The 23886-nt window shown below is 39.1% G+C and overlaps 1 protein-coding gene across 5 annotated transcripts in view; it reads left to right on the top strand.

Moving 5' to 3' along the window:
• Positions 1-8581: 8581 nt before the first annotated feature.
• ptpn12 (protein tyrosine phosphatase non-receptor type 12) overlaps positions 8582-23886 on the top strand; it is a 48257-nt gene continuing 32952 nt past the window's right edge. For 3 of the 5 annotated variants that reach the window (XM_020638771.3, XM_065951397.1, XM_020638770.3), the window contains exon 1: positions 8583-9141. In XM_020638771.3, the coding sequence (XP_020494427.1) occupies positions 9040-9141 (102 nt within the window). In that variant the 5' untranslated portion in view covers positions 8583-9039. Of the gene's footprint in view, positions 9142-23886 lie in introns of all 5 variants that reach the window. The other 2 variants (XM_020638768.3, XM_020638769.3) reach the window with 1 other exon arrangement.

Here is a 23886-nt window from a genome sequence, read left to right as displayed (position 1 = left end):
TTACTACATATCTTGGATCTACATACCCTTTATTTAATTATCAGCAAATTATCCAGTGCCAAATTAACTGTTAGTAGTCATTAGAAACTTTAAGTAGCCTGTGTGTTTCACAGATTCATGTTCTTTCACATGGCAGCTGTGGCTCAGTTGGTAGTGTCATCTCTCAACTAGAAGGTCAAGGGTTCGATCCCCTGCTCCTGCAGCCACATGTCTGATGTATCCGTGGGCAAGACACTTAACCCAAAGTTGCTCTAGCTGCTTCATCAGCGGCATATAAATCTATCAAACCCCTGCAGATGATACAAAATGCAGCAGCACGACTGGTCTTCAACCTTCCTAAAAGAGCACGTCACTCCGCTGTTTATCTCCTTACACTGGCTCCCAGTTACTGCTCACATCAAATTTAAAACGCTTACAAAACAGCGACAAAAACATCTCCTTACTTTAACTCTCTGATCCAGGTCTACACTCCCTCCCCCCCACTACGCTCTGCCAATGAAAGACGTCTGATCCAACCTTCACAGCAGGGTCCTAAGTCTCTGACTAGACTCGTCTCCTCTGTCGCCCCCCGGTGGTGGAATGAACTTCCAAACTCCATTGGATCTGCAGAGTCCCTCTGCACCTTTAAGAGAAAGCTAAAGACCCCGCTCTTTCATGAATACCTACTAACTTAATGATGATGGTCTCCATATTATTGATGATGATGATGGTAATGACGATGGTTTTTGTTTGATAACGATGACTTATAAGATGGTTTCTATACTGATTAGAGCTCTCAAGAACTGCCGTCAATGTTGTGCTTTGCCTCTGGTCACTTCCTGTCAGCACCTGTGTGTCCAATCAGACTCAAAGCTGATCGTTTGCTCTTACTGACATTGTTCCCTTTTTTCTACATCCTTGCTTGTGTTGTACTTACTCTCTGATGTACGTCTCTTTGGATAAAAACGTCTGCTAAGAGAATTGTAAAATTGTAGAATAAATATGTATGAATGGGATTAGTTAATAGTGATGGACACATAGTAACATCTACCATCAGTGTGTGAATGGGTATAAATGGGTAGGTGTGACCTATACACAGCATTTCAGTGCCCCCTTCCTTATGTCCTCACAACATTACTCACAAGTTACTTGCACTGCCACTTGATGGCGCCACTGGATCATATGATGCTCAACCAAATGGAGTCGCCTGAAAAGTATTTTGAGTCAATGATTGTTTACCTTTATGTGTTTATGTTTATGTGCTCGTCTGTGTGGTCTTTATATTCTCTGGACATTATCTACCATCTCATTGGATTCAACATAGGCCTTTTATGTAATTTAACAGTAATGTGTCAATATGCAAGCAGAACATGTGATAGTGTCAATGACATGAACACACTCCATACAAAACACACATAATACACTTAAAAAGGCTTAGACACACACACACACACACACACACACACACACACACACACACACACACACACACAGCTTTTGAAAGGCTAGGACAGTAATTACGTGCCTAAATCTGACAGTGCGTCAAGCTGCCAATGTCTGGCTGCCTGCCAGAGTGTGTGTGTGTGTGTGTGTGTTTTTGCACTTGTGCCCATGTGTGTGTGTGTGTGTGTGTGTGTGTGTGTGTGTGTGTGTGTGTGTGTGTGTGTGTGTGTGTGTGTGTGTGTGTGTGTGTGTGTGTGTGTGTGTGTGTGTGTGTGTGTGGGACATTGGTGAAGACAGAGACAGGCTGGCTGGAATCTGTTCTAGGTTTCTACTGAGGGTGTTGCTGCAGTCCCCACACGGGAACACACACAAGAAGGCTAAGTAGTGCCACATCACCCACCACACACATTTATCCCTCTCTTTACACACACACACCCTCACACTCATGTCACACACACACAGTAAGCCTGAGTGTGTTGATTCTGTGCCATGCTGTTGAATAAATAAACTTCAGTATGTGACTTCAGTTATGTGGAGTGGACTGTTTTGTTTGTAAAATTACAAGATACAGGGTTTCTAGGAAACATACAGTACTTTTATATCACACCAAAATCAATAGACATGCATTTTTTACCAAAGTAAAAGTATTGATACTTTTTGTTAAAAACAACAGGTTAAAGTAAAAGAGCTGCTTCAACTTTTTTACCAAGGTAGAAATTAAAAAGTGAGGGCTCTGACTAACTAAAGGTAAAAACAAGCCCATCTCTACCAGCTCTGTGCAGAGCAAGCTGAATCTACACCCCGCCATTTGACATACAATGGAAATGCAGAGGAAGAATATTTTCTATGACATATTTGCCCATCTATTCAGGTTGGTTTTTGAAAGGTTGAGTGCATTAATGCTGAATCTTCAACCAATTCCAGTTGCCTTTGGATCAAGCTTTGATTTATGGCTGAGAGCTTTAACCAAGATTAATGCAAGCTAAAAATAAAAAGTCCCCCCAAAATCCATGTAAGCTTCAGTAATTAGCCTGGTTCCAAAATTTTAGGAGTAAAATAGGGTTCAAATGTACCTGAAAAATGTACAAATGTCTAAAAAACTGAACTTGAGTACAGGATGCAATATTGATACTGTGCACTTGTGGGAAGATATCCAAGTCCTCTGATCACCATTGGATGTCTGGACCATCCAGTCCTCTGAAAGGATATCCCTTCATTCATCATATTTACACAGCTACCAATTCCCCCTATAGATATCAGGATACTGCTGGGACTTTCAAATGCTCATCTTAACTGCTTCAACGAGGTTGAAGACACACCTGTTTACAGCTGCCTTTCATTAAACAGCTTTAATAAGATTTTAAACTTTAACGCTGCACTGTAACTTTTAACTCTTTTTATATTTTTACTTTATTTATTTCAATTAATTTCATTTGAATTATTTTATTTGAACATATTTTCAGATTTAATAATTTCAGTGATTTTTTTAAATGTTCTATTTTAATGTTTCTTTTCTTTCCTCTGTCATGATGCTTTTGATGTCTTGTGTGAAGCACTTTGAATTGCCTTGTTGTTGAAATGTGCTATATAAATAAACCTGCCTTGTCTTGCCTTAACTGCTTCAATTCAAGTTTTTTGTGAGAAACCGGAAAGACATGGAAGAAGCTATTGCTAACATTTCATGTCTTCCTGGCTAACATCAGAAAATAACAGTTAGTTATAAATTCATAAATAAGTGATGTAACCAGTTTCGTTTGTTTGAAAAAAACATCCTTGCCAATGTTGTGTAAGCAAGGAATTAAGTGTCTGCTATTATATTGCGTAAGGTTGTCTAAATTTTTTCAATACTTGGATACTGTTTGATACATGGACAATGTTTCAGTTATTCCAATGTAGTCATGGAAATTAGACAGTGTGCATTTTTTGGTTATAACAAATAAGAGAATAGTTGCTTAGGACTTGTATTTGTGTTGCTTTGGTATCAAAAAAGTTTAATCTTAACCAAAATTGTGTTGCAGTATTAAAAACCTGATTTCCTGACAACCCCATATTGTGTAACTTAACCAAACATAAGAGAAGCTTTCAGCCACCTCCTAGCTAATCCTTATATATAACCCTAACCCTAACTGATAATATAGCCAGATTTCACTCTGAATTTTTATAGTGCATCATCTTTGAAGTTGCTCATCAATTGGTGCAATGCTTATGATTTGTTATATACCTTGAAGGACTCACATCCTGGAACACAGCAGGGAGAGATTCAAACAGCTCTTCAGCTGATAACTGTTGAATGCAAAGGCCCCAGTGTTTTTTCTAATTAACATTTTCATCCAACCATTTAGGGAGCCATTAGTGGCCTATGAGTTTGGGTGTAGACATGCAACACAGCTTGTCAGCATGTTGAAGTTGCATGTTTTGGATTCTTTTGCATTACTTATTCAGACGTGTCTCGATGTAAATGACTCAGTCTGAAAAAGAGGGAGGCATAGCAATGTTGTGTAACATACTACTTAGTCATTCATCTCCCCTGAGGGCAGACATTTTCACCCGTCTTCATTACTGCAACACACGGGCTCACCTTTCCTGTGTGTGTGTGTGTGTATATGTTTGTGTGTGTGTGTGTGTGTGTGTGTGTGTGTGTGTGTGTTTATGTTTGTCAAGACCTGATATGCTGACCTTGCAATGTTCACAAACATGCAGCTTCATTCTATGTGTCTCCTGCTGCAGAAAGAAGGGAGTTTAACATCTAGCAGTGAGATGCCAAAGTCAGAATAAGAAATGTCATGAGAAAAATTGTGTGTGTGTGTGTGTGTGTGTGTGTGTGTGTGTGTGTGTGTGCATGTGTGCGTGCGTGCGTGCGTGCGTGCGTGCGTGCGTTCGTGTGTGCGTGTGTGTGTGTGTGTGTGTGTGTGTGTGTGTGTGTGTGTGTGTGTGTTTGTGTAGGGAGCCTCCCTCCCTTGGGGTTGTGTATGGGCTTGTTGCAGCAGCATTCCTCCACTCAGCTGCTTCTGGGCAGCACATACCAGAAAGAGAGAGCGATAGGAAGAAAATACAAGAAAGAGAACAGAAGAGAGTAAAAGTGGGAGACAAGGAGAGTAGTAGATATATAAGGCGGGGGGGGGGGGCTAGAATAAAAGAAGTTACAGAAGGAGACAGGGAATGGTGGTAGGAAGGAATATAATTGAGGATAAATTAGTGTGTGTGTGTGGGGGAATACAATATGATATGTGATTGATGTTTGTTGTGACGTTTTTGTGCAGCCGACCTCTCTCGTCTCCACAGAGAGGTTGGAGGTCAGGGTCAGTTACAGTGCTGAGTAACTAGAACCAGTGCTGAGAAAAGGAAGGGGAAGAGAGAAGGGGGAGGGACTCAGGAGGCCACAATCTTAAAATATTATTCCACATAACACACACACACACACACACACACACACACACACACACTGTACAGTAGAGGACTCTTTGGTGTGTGTTCATCCCATCAGTCTGCTTGACCTGTTTCTACTGAACTGTGCAAGAGAGAAACCAATCCCATCTTTTTAATCTACAAGCAAACCAAATCAGACCAGATCATATTCTGATTGTATCCTTGGGTGTAAAGCAAAAAATTAAAAAGGGTTATTGAAGTGACATCTAATAGACCGGCCCTATTCAACAAGCAGTCTGTGACCTGACCCCTTTTTTCACTTAGCCACAGAAATATTTATTTATGGAATTGTTAACAACCAGATAAATTAAATCTTCAAATGCAACATAACGGGTGATAAAGGTTTTTTTTCAAAGATCATTATTTAGGTTAAAGGCTATTTGGACCACCTATTTTATTCTGGATTCAGGCAGGAGGGGTTTTAAAGAGCCAAACTGCATAAGAAAATATCTTAAATGCAAAATTGTTTTAATTAAAACATCAACCGACTTCTCTTTTACAGCAGCATGATGCAAAGTAAAATTCCTCAGCTTTAAAGATCACTGGGAAATATGGCAATTCTTTTTGGCCACTCCAGAAAAGTATCTAATGGGCCACTTACACCAAATGATTCATTAGTAAGTTGAAAAATGAATGCATATTGGAAGTATTCATTTGTTGCATCCCTGATGCAGGCAAACAAACAAACAATGCTTTCAGTACACAGCTAAGGACATAGCCACTTCATATACAAATGAGAGGAGGAATCAAATTAAACAAGATCGGGAGAGAAAATAGAAAAACAACTACAGAGGCAAGGCTCTGTTTTCAGACATGGAACTCTATGGTATTTCTCAAGTGTGGGGGATAAAGAGGCGAACAGAAACACAGAAAAGAAAGAAAATGTTAAATATTAACTGTGGATAACAAGCACATAAGTTTCAAGAGTGGAGCAACAAAAAGCAGTTTGTGTGAGAAAGCTTGTTGGCTCAGCCACAGCATCCCTTCTCCTCTCTCTCTACTCACACTGAATAGACGGGTTTGTTTGTTGTCACTGGTAGAACGAAAGGAAAACAAAGTCACTCGATTCCCCTTCTCTTTGTGTGTGTGTGTGGGTTTTTGTGAGGACAGTTAATCATGCATAAGTGTCTATTGAGTCCCCTGAAAACTCTTGCCAGAATCCTAAAATGTTTTTTTATTCTCTGTTCTTTTCTCCATCTCTGTGTCTCTCCATTTAGCTCAACTATTTTTCTTTCTTTAAATCTGAATGAACTTGGTGCTTAAAATTTGCACACCCTAATAATCTCATGTAACAGTCATATAATCCAATCACTGCAACTTTTTCACTCTTGGAAATTGAGTTTCCCAGTCTGCCAGCAATATGCAGAAAAAACATCCCTCTCAGTCTTTCATCATAGTATATATGTTCTTGGATTGTAGCACCGCTGAATGTTTCTGTTGCATTTTAATGCACAGTTGTTAAGGTTGTGCTCACTTGAAGCATTTATTGTTGGGTTTGCTTAATCCTGATATAATAAAAAGTAACTTTTTTACTACTGATGTAAAGTATAGAGTTGTCAAATGAACTGCATGTGCCTCTGACATTTAGCATAAATAAGATGTTGCTTGAAATGAGAATTCTCAAAGTCAAGGCACTATAGGTTTTACAGGAGTGATTGTTCTCCATCTGAAGATTAAAATGCTGAATGTATTTGCAAAATTGAACAATAAAATGTGTATATTCATTTGAATTTGTCATTCTTTTCAATGTTTTGTGCATGGTAAATGGTAAATGGATTTGAGCTGATATAGCACACCTTCTCATTCACATACAATAATTCTGTTTTAATCCTAAAGCCATGGACAGGGGTTGCAGATTAGCGAAGGGTAGAAACTTTTATGCATGGCATCTACTTTGTTTTTAATACCTGAAGCAATGTTTACTGCATGTGTCCCGGTTAAATAAACAAATATATAAATAAATAAAATGATGGCAGGGGTTGCTATGAGACCATCAGAAGTAACCAATCCCATCAGACATGTTGCTGCAGGAGCTGGGGATCAACCTGCAGCTCTACCACAACCGCCCCAGGTGGAAGGTTAACATCTAAAAACTGTAACAAAAACAAAATGGTACGATGGTAAATGGACTTGAACTGCTATAATGATATACACCGAAAGGTCTCCAAAAATTCACTGCTAAGTCATAGTTATTTGTTGTCCGTGGTCCATCCATCCATCCATTGATTCCGTTCATCCATCCATCCATCCATCCATGTTTTTCTTGTGTGTGTGTTGTGTGTGCACATTAACAGCTGTAAAACTGCAGGACACAGATCAGTCTGCTGTAATCTCTTCATACAGTTGACAGTTGAGAACATGTATGATGGTGGATATGTGGAGCTTGTTATCTACCTAGTGGGATTGTACACATGTGCCTCCAACTATAACTCTAAGAGGAATTAAACCCGGAGCCACCTGGATCTCTTACATAACAGAAATACTGTCACATTAAAGCTTGAATAGTTTAACTGGAGGCAGACACCAGTAAACGTTTTAAATTGTTCATCCCTGGTCTTATATAACAGACTCTTTTAGACAAATTCATCCACATCTCCAACTGTTGGATACAAAAAAACGAAAAAATGAAAATCTATCACAACCAAAAAGATGGGCCTTATGTGCAAGCCGGGAGACTTCATTAAAATAAGAAGTCAGTCTTGAGTGATTTTAAACTAGAGTTGAATACAACATGAATTAATTAAGACAATGCCAGGATTATCAATAATGCTACACACTGTGTGTGTTTTTAATAATAATAACTCTTTCCACAAGTGGAAGTGTACATACCTTGTATTATTCCATTATTGTATTTTTTCTCCCTTTATTTAACTGATGTAAGTATGTTTGATTTTTAACTTCTTGTTATTTTTAATAATTATATTCCTGTTTCCTGTTTTCTTGAGCTGTTGTAATGAAAAAAATTCCCCCATGGGGGATCAATAAAGTTTATCTTTATCTTTAAACAATCAGATAAAACGCAACATTAATGGGAAAATCATTGTGCATGCAGCAGAACTTGTTAAGAATCAATTCTGACATGAGAACAATGCTTTAAAACACAAAAAGTCTACATGTTCCATATTTAAATCAGATTATTATAGGATCATTATCAAACAGAATATGCAATTTTACAAAAATTAAAATGTCTAGAAAGAGTTTAGGAATTTCACATAATAAATATTCAGATGGATTAGAATAGAGCAAAATATAACTATAATGTGAATAAGGGGATCAAATGTTTTGGGACCATCGGAAAGGATAGACCTATAATACAAATGAGATAATAATAACGGGGACAATCATAAATAAGGCTGTAAATCATAACATTAAGAACATAGCTATAGAAAAAATACTTTAAAAAAAACAATAAACCGTCACTTATCCATATAATACATAGCACAAATGATCAACACACTGTCATTTACGTCACTTACAACATGTGAAAATGATCAATTTGTGATATTAAGTTGTTGTACAGTCATTTGGTCATTCATAAGACCAGTGACGATGGCTGGTAGTGTCAAAACGACAGACACCCATCTTGTCCAATCTGATTTTGCGTTTAGGTAGAGCTGCACCAACCACAGCCAGCGAGTTTCTCACTTCCGGTATCAGCTGTCCAATCACAGGCAGCAAAATTGTGGAAGGGGAGGGGCCTATCCTGCCTTGGTTTTGCCCAGTCCGGATGTTTCCCAGTAGCGAATAACGAACAGCAGTGTGTGAATGTGGCAACCGAGGTAGACAGGGAGGGGTAGATAGAGTGACCAGACCTCAGGCTTTTTGTCTTTTGTCTTTATTTCTCTTCTCTGACGAACTGTTTGCAGTCTATGTACAGACACGGTTGTAAACTTGTGTATGTAGCAGAAAACCCGACCACTGCTGCTTTTCTCTGGGACTCACCGTTACCGTAGTGAAAACAGCCCAGAAGAAAGAAGGAAGGGGAGAAACAACATGGGGCGATGATAAAAAAAGAAGGTGTTGTGCTGTGAACCGACGATGACTCTCTGGGAGGATCCGTGAAGCTTATTTATTTTTATTTATTGCCCCGCTTTCCCTGTCCCTGTTTTATTTTTGTATGTTCTCCTCCCTTGCTACTTTGGTGAGGTTGCTTTTTAAAGGATAAGGATACGTTACAAGAAATACAGAAGGATGGACCAAGCCGGCATCCTTAGAAAGTTTATCCAGGGGGTGAAGGCCATGAGCGAGGGGGACGAGGAGAGGGGAGAGGACAACTTCGGCAGCGACTTCATGGTGAGTCAAAATGAACAGGAGCCGAGCTAGCTTCTTTTATCTTATGTGCATTCACCTTTGCGTTCACAATTTCCACCTTTCGTCCCAGCTGACCCTCCATACCCCCCATTCCCCCTCCCCGTATCCTGGTTCCCTGTATCCCCCAGGAGGTGAGGCAGGGGCGGTCACACTGCCCTCTTCCTCTTCCTCCCGTTTCCAGGCTTTAGATGGCGGCCTAGCATTGTCTCTACTAGTGTTTCTTCAAAATAAGGAGACAACAACTGAACAACACACAGTCACGTCTGGCCCTGGGCAAACATTTTGACATGGCGTTGTTGGCATAGCTTAGCTTTAGCTTGAAGGTAAAGGCTTCCTGTCTGTTAACCATGTATGTTAGGATACAGTGCAATGATTCATTGTCCTACAGGATACTCTCTAACCAGCAGATAGACACTCACAACACTTTATTATCGAAGTATCTGTAGTACTCTTGAACAGAAATAGAAGAACGTGTTGCTGCTGTATGCATTTTGTCAAATATCCATGTATGGCTAGCTAACTGACATCTATTGTTATTTATACACTCTGACTTCTCATAATGACCGACTGAATGCAAGTGACAGTTTTACTCTATTATATTAGAGGAATCTTATTGTCCCTCAATATTTATAATTAACAGTTTCCCGTTTGTAGTTTTTTTTTTTTATCAAACGAGAAGCAGTACAAAGCAACATGAACAAGCTAGTTTTGTTAAACCTTTGAGCACATTTGAAAGGTAATTTCAGCAGGGAGATTAGACTTTTATTGTGAAAGTAACATATTTGTAATATTATTTATTTGTTATATTATATATTTGTTATTATGACAAAAATGAAATGGGGAAAATTAAAAAAGGTTTTGATTTTTTTTTTATTTGCACTTTAAGCAACCACAGTTCTGAGAGAAAACATCCCACAAAGTGTAACCTTTAGTAGTAGATGTTGTATTTGTTCTGTAGTTCATTTTAAGTTTATTATCCTAGTGATAGCTGCTCACTCCTTGGCAGTCATTTGTTAACCCACGCTGTATCACTTCATGTTATTGTGTTGCAACTCTGGACTCAAAATAGGACTTGTCCCAGGCTTGTGAAATAGCTGAAATAGCCATGACTGTAATACCACTCATATTATTCTGTGGTCTTTTTAGCGTAATGGCTTTCATTAGGATACAGTAGGATGTACTGCTAACTACAGAACATGTGCACGCTTAATGCATGTAACTTGAAGTAAATACTAAAATGCTTTCAGATACTTTAGGCCTCAGTAGTGTTTTTGGTTAGTTGTATTTTGCTGCAGTTTGTTTGCTGAAAGGCTCATAAGCATCAGAACTTTTACCCTTTTGCCTACAGTTGCAATAACACACACACACACACACACACACACACATTCTCCCTACTTCCCTACTTCATGCAAGCTGCTTGCCGGAGCTTGCAACATTCTTTCTTGGCCTATTTCATAACATTTTGTTCTGGCTTTACAACTGAAGCTTTATCAACACCTTGGCACACTAAAGGATACATGATACACAGTTTCTACATGTGTCTCTTTCTCTGAATAGGTGGATCACATTCTGAAATAAGGAAAACTTTGTGTGAGTTTTTAATGATGTGATCTGTCCTGATCTTCAAATGAGTGTTTCAGAAGAAAGGGAGATAGAGGATGTTGCACAAAAACCCTTCTACAAGGGCAGTTTAGGAAGTACTTCTTTGGATGAGTTTGAGACAGTCAGCGGTTCATCTCATTATCATGTGATCAAATAAAACTTTAACACAGGTTTGAATAAATGTAACTATTTTAAAATTATAATTCAGTCATTGTGCAGAGTAAATAAAGGTTCTTCTTTTAGCACCACCACATGTTTCATTCATAACTTTACACACATCCTACAACAACCACAGTCCTCTGCTGCATTGAGAGGCGAGGTCATCTTAAATATTGTTAAGGGTCAAAAAGTGTGGTTTTAAAAAACAGAACCCAGAAAATCAATTTTTCCAAAACCTTACAGGATACCACAGTTGCTTTTTGTGCCCTGAGTCTTCATGTGATATCTGTTCAGTTTCCTTTTAAGCTAGCTTTATTGGCATGAAGGACAATAAATCTTTTCTGCAGTGAAACATATTTCCTGTTAGCCTTTTGGCTATCATGCAACCCTCCAGACTGTAGTGCTATTATCAAACAGCCTGCTATCTCTGGGACATGTAAGTGCTTCAATTTGAACTATTTCTTTAATTCGTTAACTCCTGACAAATTCAATGTCAGCATTATTGCATGCAAGTAAATGGAGCTTCAACTAAATTATTAAGCAGAAACAGCAGAAATCTTGTGCCAATAAGGGTTTTAGCTGCTGCTCTGTTGTACCATTTTCAAAGCTTTGGTGAAGCTTTTAATTGCTGTAGACGACCTCAGAATACCACAAGAGCACGGGCTGTGCTCCTTAGTTCACTGAGTCACCAAAACACCCTGACATAACACCCACTTTAACTGCCCATTGTTGTTTATATATAGAATGTGTTTTATAGGCATAATTACAGTGATCTTTTAAGGCAACAAGTCAGCGATTATATGCTTTGTTCAGTACCCTTTACAGCACTTTGATCAAATGGGAAAAAAAATTCTTATACCAAAGTGTGAAAATTCAAGTTCTGGTATTAAGTTGGCAGGTTTTCCTGTCCGGAAAAAATATCGGACCCATTTTGTATTTTAAGAATAATTTCAGTGCTGTTCCTTTAAGGAGTTTCTATAACTTTCACATCAACAAAGATGTGTATGCACCTGAATAACTTCAGACAGACCGGCAAGACATGATTTACAAAAGACACTGTGAGAATCTGAAGTCTGCTTTTATATCAATGCTATGTGTGATTGGACGTATTTAAGTTATCAACAAACTAGTGGAAAAGAACAGCTTCATTAGGTCCCTGATCATTGCACCAGTTGGGTGATAAAAACGTAATTCTCCCCGCCGCTCTGAATATTTCCTTCTGAGTTTACACATCCACTTGACAGAGAAATTTAGAAAAAAAAATTTAAGGGTGAAAATTTCAGCAGTTTGCGTTCACACATGCTGCTCATCTGGAAAGTTTCAAGAAATTTTAGTTTTTACAAGTGTGGATACATGCCAAGTGATCTGGTAACATGACCCGTTCTGGAGCATGTGCTGTAAATACATTAGAGCCTCCTGTGGCGTGAAAGGACACAGCGAAACATGATGAACATTAATAATCACACCTTTTATACCCACGATACATCTCACCGTGCGTCACAGTTTGGGAAACTACATGATGATAATGAAATCAATAATGAACGCAATAAATAATGTGATATCAGACATGTAAAAAACAGAAGGTAAATCAAGTAAAACATGACATTTTAAAGGTTGTGCAGCAGTGTGTAAGGCAGAAGCATGTGAGTTTTAGTCAAAGTAGTGGTGCTACACATACCCTCTAAATGTACAGCATTATATATATATAAGTGTCTGCCTATCAGAGGTGATGTCATGCAGCATGTCAACAGACCTGTATGATCGATTTAACCAATCTGTTGTGATGATGGTGTCCCTCTTTACAACACCACACAATATTGAATTACAAGGATAGTTATCAACTCACTGTGTCAACCCACGACTCTCCAAACTAGAGGGCTTATGTAAGAGAGCTTTTTTAAATTCAAATATCCAGTTACAGAAGTAACATTATAAGGAGATGACATTCAGAGAAGAAGAAAAAAAAGACATATTAGAGGAGAGGTTCTCGCTGCAGTATGATATGATTCACTGGGTAAAGGCAGCAAAAGATATTAGACAGGGTAAGAACTAAAGCTGCACTTTCATTAATCAAAACTGAAAAGAAAAAAATGCATCTACCGTCTGCAAAATATAACAGAGTTAGCTCCTCTTTGAGGCATTCAAAGATACTAACGGTATTCTGCAGTTGGCTAAAATATAAAATGACCTTTACAGCAGATTCCCTGAGCTATATTATTAGCGAGCATGTTCTCGTCTTTAAAAGCACATTTAAGAGAAAACAGTGACATTTACAAAGTGCTGACCAATTCATCTTTCAATGATTTGGCAGAGATTATATTATATTTTTTATTATCTGGGAACCTGCACTGTGACCACCCCCTGCTCAACTGACAGAAATGTCCTGGTAACAGGTAGCCAAGTAAACTTTAGTTACTTTATTTAAAAAAGTAATAGGGTCAGGTGTCAGTAAGAGAGGTGGTACCAGGATAGAGTTTAGCTCAAGGCCTGCTTGATTGATCTCACCGTTTTTAATAGACATACAAGCTTCAGTGATTGAGCCTGCGAACTCTGGGTTAGTAGGCCATCACTAGGCCTGAAAGAAACATCACCATTACAGTACACTCTTATAACTCTTAAGTGTCTAACGGTGGCAGGGGATGTGGAAATATAGAAGTGATAGATGTGTTTCAGAAGACAAACTTCTAGTCAAATGAGGAACTGATCATGTTTTTTCTCATTTACATTTTGGCGTCTTCCCTGATGAAAGAGGCCTCCCTGATGCAAATAAACAGACATCTTCATATAAACAGATGCCTTGGTACTGCATGCAGTGTGTGAGAGAGGACCAGACACTTTCGGTGTTATGGAGGTGTGAAAAGTTATTTCACAGGTTCAGCAAACATAGCTATTTTGTAGAAGCCGGAAACGAGGAGACGTGTGAGGAGCTTGCTGTAAAAGCAGGATGAGAAACCTCAGCGTGGTGATAGCTACAGTACAACTTTAATATTGTTTCTGTACATGTTTTTAATATTTGTTGAACACAGGGCCAAACTGTAGTCTAGACAGGTTTACAGTTAGAGATTAGCCTCTGTATTATGTGCATGTTTGTGTGTGTGTGTTCCTGCCCCACCTTTGCAAGCAGATTACTCCCAAGCAGCACATCAAAGAAAACCCAAAAAGTGCAAACACACGCTTCTCTAAGCATGCGTCCTGCTGTGTAGACATAAAACACAGAGGAGGGGGGGGCAAGACAATGTGATGTGGCAGTGCCTATCATTTTAGTGTGTTTATGTGTGTTCCTGTGTGTTTGTATGTGTGAAGTAACAATTTCCACTATCACCAGGGGGCTTCCCCTACTTCTTTCTGTGTGTATGTGCATGTTGAGTGCTTGCACACACATCTAAGCCTGAGGCACATGATTTGGACGCCTTCATGCTGGTGAAGGTTTCAAAAAACCATATAAACACATCACCGGTCAGAGGCAAGGACCCTGTTTGTGGAGAAAATTAGCTTGTGTGGCTCTGAATGGCTACGCTAAAACTATTCTCATCCTCTCAATAAAAAATACCCTGGTGATTAATAATGGTAAAAACAGTTTCAGACCTTTACAGATAGGAAATATGTGACGTTCTTCTGTGGTTACAGCCTAGGACATCAGGAGGGGCTGTGAGCCAAGCTGCTGCTAGCTTGCTTGAGGGTGCACTCACACTAGGCTAAAAAGTTGTTCTGTAATGTGCTTAAGCCATTTATCCCCCCTCCCCATTCCCCCACTGACCTGCACTCACACTACTCCAGGACTAACCAGGCCTAAGCACGATGACGCTGTAACACATGAATGGCTTTATGAAGCGTGCTTAATTCACAAGACAGATGGACTCAAATAATAAAATAAAAGGGACGTGAGGTCGAGTTTGCATCCGCACATTGGGGTGGCTGTGGCTCAGTTGGTAGAGCCGTCATCTCTCAACCAGAAGGTCGAGGGTTCGATCCACTGCTCCTGTAGCAACATGTCCGATGTGTCCTTAATGGCAACTTAACCCCGAATTGCTCCCGCTGCTTCGGTGATGGTGTATGAATGGATTAGTTACTTCTGATGGATGATACTACATAGTGATCACTACCATCAGTGTGTGAATGTGTAGGTGTGACCTGTGGTGTAAAAGCACTTTGAGTAGTCAGAAGACTAGAAAAGCGCTATACAAGCTCACGTTCATTTACCATTCACTTCGGAGAACAACACAGAGAACATGACTGCTAATTTACTGACTTTGTGGCTCATTTTGAGGCATTTTAGTCATTTACAGCCATAACATTCCGGGAATACTCGATAAGGAAGGCTGTACATGTTGTGTACCTGTGCATGTGCTTGTGCATGAACTGTACTGTGCAGAAGCATGCCAGGGCCGAGGAAGTGATCGTGCTCTCACACTGGACAAACTAACCGGACTTTAGGGGTGAAGCGTGCTTGGGCGAGGTACGGATTGCCTAGTGTGAGTGCGCCCTGAATCAAACTTATAGTGCTCAACTTAATTAAAGAAAAAAAAAAGTGATATAAAATTGAATAAATATTAATATAATTTGAAAATATGTGTTTCTCTGACCTGCTTTGTGGGCTGCAGGCCGAGCTGCTCGGTAACCGTCTAAACCCATCCTCTACTTTACAGATACAGGTTGTGACTGTTTTAATGTAAGGCTAACAGCAGAGTTTAACACTCTAAAGCTGCATTTTGAAGATAAACTATGAGCCTCAAATAGGATGATATAATTCCTGAGTCAAGAACAGACCTATTATATTAATTTGGTCATCAACAGAAAGGACTCGGTCCTTTATTAGTACCTGTTGGACTTTTGACAGAGCTGTGGACAAGCTTCTTTTTTTTATGTCTCTTCCACATTTTTAGTCCAAACTGCATGAAGAATTTCAATCAGCTTGGTTGCACCCGAATGGCAATAAAGTTTTGAACTACCGCATTGGTCCGATTTTAAGACGACCCTGATTATAAGACGACACCGGTTTTTCAACAATCATATTTAGAAAAAAAGATTTGCAGACCAGATCTTGTTTTTATAAAGAACTTTTTTTAAAGAACTTCATTTTATTTGAAAATAACAATATTAAAAACACATTGAACACCTGTTGTATTAATAATTAACACACCGTATTTATCGGTATAGGCCTACAGCACTTTTCAAAACAAAGTTTTTCACAAGGTCAAAATATGTACAGTATGATTCAACATTAAAATCAAGCAATATTATCAACATTTTTAAATAACAGAAAATACAGGCCACATCTTCAACTAAACTAAACTAAAGCTTGCCAAACTTCTCCTCCGATGTCTCCTATACACGCGTCCTCCGCCCCGCTGTGTTCGCTCTCACTGTCATCGCTCCCCTGCTCCTCCCAGAGCGCGTCATGTGTGTTGACATTTAAAGGGACAGGTGAACAATTAGAGCTGCGCTCTGAATACTAGACCCCGAATATAAGACGACCCGACTTTTTCAGACATATTTCGATGGGGAAAAGGCCGACTTATATTCGGACCAATACGGTAATTTCAGGGACCCATATTGATCGATATTACGGAGAAAAAAAAATCTGATACCGATATATTGGCGATATCTTTCTTAGATCTATGCTCGATCTGTAGAGATAGAGATACACATTTATTGTGTTGATCCCTCAAATACTGTTATCAAACACTTGTGGAAAATATATACAGTAAAAGGATAACAAGATGGTCACTCAACTGGAAATATAACTGTAAATGTATGTTAGAGGTGGGGAGATAAAAATCGAGTATTGATATTTTATGAAAAAAAAATGTTCAAGTTTAATTAGACTTAAATACTAAGAGTTCAGATTGTGAGGTTCATGCAGCCTTTTACAGGGTTTTACTTTTAGAACAGTGTTGGTCAGTCTCTGGGCTTTAGTAGACATGATATGCAGTAAAAAAGTTAAATCACAATATATTGTATCACGATTCTCAGCCAAATGTTTTTAAGAAATCCCAATAATATAAATAACTCAAGTAACTAACCCCTAACCCTAATATTCCCACCCCTAATTACGTGCATTACCGCTCAAAACGCAACTAAAATGCTATTTGACAGGTGAATAAATCTAGTAATATAGGCACAATTAGCCGATACAGAAAGTCACTGGATATGCTAATATCTAATAATATCGGCTGATATTATCAGCTGGCCAATTAATCGGTCATGCTATCTCAATGACTCTGTCAGTAGCTTCAAAGAAAACTTGTTGTTCTTTATTCAGGTATTTAGCTGGTAAAATCTGACTTTATGGCTCTCCTATGCCTTCCTCTATCACTGCCAATGTCTGTGCGCTTTTATTAGCTTGTTTTACACTGCAGGGGTCCGCTGCTGTTTGTTTGGATGTGTGTTTGTGGCAACCACTCTAAGTTGCCTCATGTTACTGTAACAAGACTTCCCAATTTCAGCTGGTGTAACAAGCCATCTTCTATCTTGCTCACCTCCCTCCCACAAATCAACCCTGCTGAAACCAGGACTTTTTTTTTTTACCCCTAATCCTGATAATCCTGAAGAGATGCAACGAGTCATTGTTAGCAGGAGTGTGAAAGGCTTTACATGATGAAAGCTAGCTGACCCACCAACAAGGCCGAAGAAGTTTATTGATCAAGATAAGACAACCACACAATCAAACACACAGGAAATGATGCAGTAATGTCTCTTTGTGTGTAATATGTGACTTAGGTGAGAGGAAATGTGTACATGGAGGAGCCTAGGCATGTTTATACAAGCCAACACAAATTTGTAATCGGCTGAAAAAAAATCTAGGTATCTGGGTATTAAATGATTACCAGTAAATAAACACAAATCACATATTAATTCTCAGAAACACACATCCAATTTGACAACCCCCCCCCCCCCCAATAAGGATGGCAAATATGAGGTTAGGGGAGTGATTTATACATGTACACAAACACTAAGCACTCAATGAGTTCCTGTCCCAGATGAGTGGGATTATATGCAGTTTGTCCACATCTGCTTCCTGCTGCAGGCCTACATCCAGAGCGGGAAATGACCACCTAGCAAACAGCGATAAATGTTAGCTTTGTTTTCTTACCGTGCCAGAAGAGTCAGCGATTGTAACATCATTCAAAATACGTCATATTTCTCAGGTTGGGTTTTTGCTCTTTCCTTTTAATGATATCCATGTAATGTTTGGATTACACAGTGAGGTGACCCGAGCTCATTTCAGAGAAACAAATGATAGTGAAGAGAGAGGGGAGGTCATGCTGATGTTCACTGGGTAAATCACATGGTGGTCAGCTGCAAAAACACCACTTTGGATTCATGGACTGACCCACAGGTACTTCTCCAACCTTGATAAAAGTTATCAAACATCCTTATAGTAAACAGTTTTATAAGTAGGTTAAACGTCATCACTCTTGATAGTTGGCACCAAAATGAGTCAGTAGGAACTAGGAACATCCTTACTCTTTTCTTGATTATGCTATCTTAAGACGTTGTGTCAGCGACTGAAAGTGAAAGTTTAAACTTGCTTGCACAAGTCCACATCATTAACAGAAAGAAAGAAAATCCAAATTGATGCTCAATGAGTCTAACTTGTGATATACATCTGGTGTCGCAGAGTGATTAGATATTCAATAAGTAGTTTTTGTCACTGTTGTTTGGTCAGATGTCTAAGTCACATGTTTCTTATACATTCAAGTCATTCTTTTTATTGCCCTTTTTAAATTGCAATGCAAGGTAAAGCAAAAATATGAACTAACATTTTTTACACTTCTTTTATTTTGTATATGAAAACTCTCTTACAAAAAAGTCTTGGAGCAAAAAAAAGCAATTGTCACAGATGGGCTCACACAACTCCACAAAGCAATGTTTTACATGAGAAGATGGTCTACTACTGAATTCTTTCTCCGCTGCATCTTTCCACCCCCGCTTTAATCGTCTTTGTCCACTGTGTTGTCTCCTGTAAAGTATCGTTAATGAGAGCACCATTAAGGGCTTTCTTTGTCCATCTTTCTTAGTCTCTAGCTTCAGCTACTGTATGCGTAGTATTCATGAAAGACGGAAAGTAAAAATGACAAATTGACACAGGGCTGGTCTCAAGCATCTTGAGATAACAGTTGTTATGAATTGGTGCTATAAAAATAGTGATTGATTGATGGTCAATTTGCTTGCTTCCTGTCCATGGCCGGTTCTATGCAGGGGCCAACAGGAGCCAGTGCCGCTGTAACACTGAGCTTGGTCCCCCCTGTGGCGACCCCTCCATGTGGCGGCTGTGGCTCAGTTGGTAGAGTCGTCGCCTCTCAACTGGAAGGTCGAGGGTTTGATCCCCAGCTGGTCAACATGTCCGATGTGTCCTTGGGCAAGACACTTAACCCTGAATTGCTCTCTCTGCTTCAGTGGTGGTGTATGAATGGATTAGGATAACTCCTTCACTACAGAGGAGAAAAATGTTTCAAGGATATCCAGTTTTTCATTTTGAGAATGAAGTCTCTTAAGTTTGGTCTGGGCTTTATATTTATAACAAACTGAGTAAGTTTATAATAAGTTTCTGCTTTTTAGTTGATAATGTTCACATTTTGATCTGCTGCCTGCGTAACAGGAAAGAGCTTCATCAGACAGATGATTTCTGATTTGAAAATGAAAGCGTGACACACAGAGGAAGGGAAGCCTGATGGCTTATTAAAGGAAACACTATCTGCCAGTGAGTCGCTGCCTGATACACCCACACATGTTCACTTCATGCTGCACTTTTTTTAAGGGGTCTACTGACCATTATCAGTCAGTGGCCATAACGTGGAGATGACTGAGCAATGCATGAGGGCATGTATATGTGTGTAGCTCAGTGGTGGTAGTGGGACTTTATCTAAGTCAGGATCTTAAGCACCCTCAGTTTGGAGCCCTGAGTCATGCTGGTGGTCAGGGTGTGGTTTCATAATATTTCCTCAGTGATTGAATTTGATTTTAGTGTTTTTTTTTTAACTAGACTAACATTTAAAACACCTAACATGTAGACCTGCTCGTTGAAATAATATCTTGTCTTGTTTCAAATTTGTAACTCAAGAACTTTTTGGAATAGTGCAACATTTAAGGATATCAAGTATTAATATTAATGATAGTGTGACCTGTTAAAAATCCACAAAAAAGACAGTTATTTATTTTAACAGGGGTAAAGTGCTTGACTCTTTTATTTTTCCTCAAAAATCCTCAGCTCCCTGATCCCCCCCCCAACACACACACACTCCAAAAGAAAGGCACCTAATAAATTCGCAAATCCTAATTGCAATGTTAAAACCATATATTATTCGGACAGAAACCGAGTTAAAGCAGATATATAGTCTTTAATTTTGTTCATTTATCACTTCATATTGTTATCACAATTTCATCGCACATCCCGTTTTTTCGTCCAAAATCGTGCAGGCTTAGTGAATATGTCTAATTACACGTGAAACTGACGAAGACTATAATGTATAATCAAATTCACTCTATCCGGATGAGGCAATTTATCTGGATAGGTTTTTTTTTTTTTTTTTTTTTTTTGAACGATGTCAAGCCGGAATGAAAACAGAGTAACGAGGCTATTTTTAAAATGTAAGGAGTAGAAAGTACAGATAACTTTGTGAAAATGTAAGAAGTAGAAGTAAAAAGTTGGCTGAAAAGTAATTACTCCAGTAAAGTATAGATACCCAGAAAGTCTACTTAAGTAAGGTAACAAAGTATTTGTACTTAGTGACTTGACACCTCTGAACATATCAAGCCACATCTGAGAGGCTTTAAGCTGTGTCATGTGACTCTGCGTGCCGCTGCACTACTACTCTTTTAAGCATTATTTTTAAATTTTCATCACCCTACAAGTATATAATACCATGACAACATTTAGTACACTCACCTTTTTATGTGACTGTGTATGACTTTGCACATGGCAGCTGATTTGGGACACTGATGTCACAGAGAGAGAGAACCCTTTTAAAATGCCACTGGAGCTTGATAAAGCAATAGAATGAGAGAAGCCCTTTATTTTCTGTGCTATAGCAGTGCATCTCTTTCCTGCATGATCACAGTGCAGGAGATGGATTTTCTGAGAGCATTGTAAGGTTGATATTTGTGTGTGTGTGTGTGTGTGTGTGTGTGTGTGTGTGTGTGTGTGTGTGTGTGTGTGTGTGTGTGTGTGTGTGTGTGTGTGTGTGTGTGTGTGTGTGTGTGTGTGTGTGTGTGTGTGTGTGTGTGTGTGTGTGTGTGTGTGTGTGTGTGTGTGTGTGTGTGTGTGTGTGTGTGTGTGTGTGTGTGTGTGTCAGAAACCTTTTTCTAACTGCTTCTTGCTAATTGTTGCTGAGCTCAAGAGAGAGAATGTGTTCCTCTGTATGTGTGTGTTTGTGAATAATTCAGTGTGCCAGGGAGGTACAGCAATGCTGACTTATTCAGCCAGAAGATTGAAAGTAGGTTAGACCCACCAACAACTACAGCTCTCTCTATCTTTTCAGGTCTACCTCTCCTGCACTCTTTTAATTCTAGAGCGCTCTTTCTGATCTTTTTTCAGTGTCTCACTTTCTCTCTCTATCTCTCTCTTTCTCTCTCTGCCCAGTAACTGCCCTTGAAATCCTCGAGTAATTTCAGTCCAAGTCAACTCATTGTGAAGAAATGTGTCTGAGAGCACACATGAGTCGGTCGCACCCTGAAGGGGTCTGTGAAGGCGGCACTGAGCTTGGGGGGGCCAACGCCCTGTCTTTCAGTGTGTGTGTGTGCATGGGGCAGTGGAAGTTGAGCATTCACAGGAAACTGGACAGCTCAGTCATGCTATTTTACTCCCCTGGCAGATAGGAAGTTAGAAAATAGTAGAAATAAATGTAAGAAGTTCCATGAGCAAGGACACGGAGCAATGTGATAATTTTCTGTAATTTAACGACTTTTGCAGAATTTCATACATGAGAAACTTCAGGAAACATCAAAACTATGTTTAATCTAATGGTATTCAATACAAAACAACTAGTTCTGGTAGTGCAACTTTACCCAAACAGTAAAGCGATGACCAACTTCTAAGTCCATCAGCTGTTTCAATAACTTGCTTCAGACAAAGATTTCTAGATTAGACTTTTGTGTTTGTTGAAATAAGTAGGAAAGTTGATTAAAAAAAAAATGTAACATGCTTCCTTTTTCTCATATATTCTAACATGCTGCTCTCATGTGCCATATCTGATCAGAAATGAAATATTTTAAGAATTGATAGTGTTGTTGACCTGGCCAAACAAGGTATGAAGATGAAAACTTGGGCTGTGGTATAAAGTGATTAATATATTTAACTTAGAATATACTGCAGATTCATTGATTTTATTTTGTTCGTTGGATTGAAATTACAATTTAAATCCCAAGAATATCTGACGACACGTATAAAGTTCAGCCAGTTGGAACAGACTAAAATAAAGACTGAAGTGTGTAACCCAAGTGTTGAGCTCTCAGACTTTAAAAATCCATGATAGTTCAGTCTGTCATAAACACACAAGAGAGGAGAGATGTGTATGTGTTAGTGAAGAAGAGAGGGAGCACAAGCTGGCGTGATCAGGAGTGTTAACATTCAAAAACTTCAATGATGTTCCTATCATGAGAATATGTCCAGGTCAGTGTTCTGTTTATAAAATCATTGACTCATCATTTTATCTCTAATTCTTATTTCATTATCATTTCCACCCTTTAATATGTCCTTCTTATAATTTTCTGCCAATTCTTATGTTTTTTGCCTCCTTTAATTTGTTGACTTTGGAGAAATTGATGCACAATAAATGCTGTGCAACATTTTTAACAAGAATAAAATGAGAGTGCACTTGAGCAATGGTATAATCCAGGATATTTACTTTTATCCACCTCCTCCATTCAGAACAGAAGCTAGTGCGGAGTGACAGAGTGTGAACAGAGAGCGTGTGAATGAACAACAGAAACAAGGAAGAAAAGGGGCCATTAGCTCAGCTACCAAAAGCCTCTTGAAAGCCTCTCCTGCACTCCCGCTCTTCTCCTTGTTTGCCTTAGCTTTGCTTATTGTTACCTCCAACTTTCTCCCTGTTTATCTTAAACCCATGTCTTCTCTCCTCTACTGCTTCCCTCTCTTTTCATCTTTCCCTCCCCTCTCTCTTAGTTTGTCAAGGTATAGAGCAGCAGGGAAAGACTCCCCTCTACCCGTCATGAAGTTCTTTTGAATCCTCCAGACTAATATATAGTCTTTATTTTTGTTCATTATAACACTTCATATCGTTATCACAATATTGCACAATTTCATTGCACATCCCATTTTTTCAAATCGTGCAGGCTTAGTGAATATAATTACACATGAAACATGAAGTTGATAATTTCTACAGTTCCTGTTCTGGAGTTATCCTTTACATTTTTACATCTTAATTGAACAAGTTGTGCACTTGTTAAAACATTCAGTCTGGCCTAACCTTAAATCATTAAAAGGGGATTAGATTAGGTGCTTTTAAAATGTCTGAATGAATGTTTAAGCTTCAGTTGGACAATCTGCTCGAATACCTCTCCCCCGCGGTTTAAATGAATCAAAATTAGATAATATAAGAAAATACTGATCAACGTGTTTGAGGGCACAACTCGATCATGTTTGTCTCCACATAATGGGTTTGTGGGTTGATGGGTAAATCACAAACCATCTCAAATAACTACCACCTCCCTTCATTTCTCATTTTGTGTCTAAGTGTGTGTGTGTTTCTTCCCGGGCGATGGCCCAGGACAGGAGCAGACCTCTGCTGGAAATGTAATTCACATGAGGCCAGAAGAGCTGTAATGCTATTACACCACACACACACTCACACTCACACTCACACTCACTCACACACACAAGCACAAGCACAGCTGTGTTGCCACCCACAGATTGCGTGTGTACCTCTCAGACTCCTTGTTTCCTCTTTATATCAGATCATCTGTTGTTGTGGTTTACAGAGCTGAGTCTTGCAAAATGAAAAGTGA

This window comes from Labrus bergylta, chromosome 23, assembly GCF_963930695.1.
Source record: "Labrus bergylta chromosome 23, fLabBer1.1, whole genome shotgun sequence".
NCBI classification, from domain to species: domain Eukaryota; kingdom Metazoa; phylum Chordata; class Actinopteri; order Labriformes; family Labridae; genus Labrus; species Labrus bergylta.
Note: the sequence above shows the minus strand (reverse complement) of the source record. Positions and strands in the feature narration are given on the sequence as shown.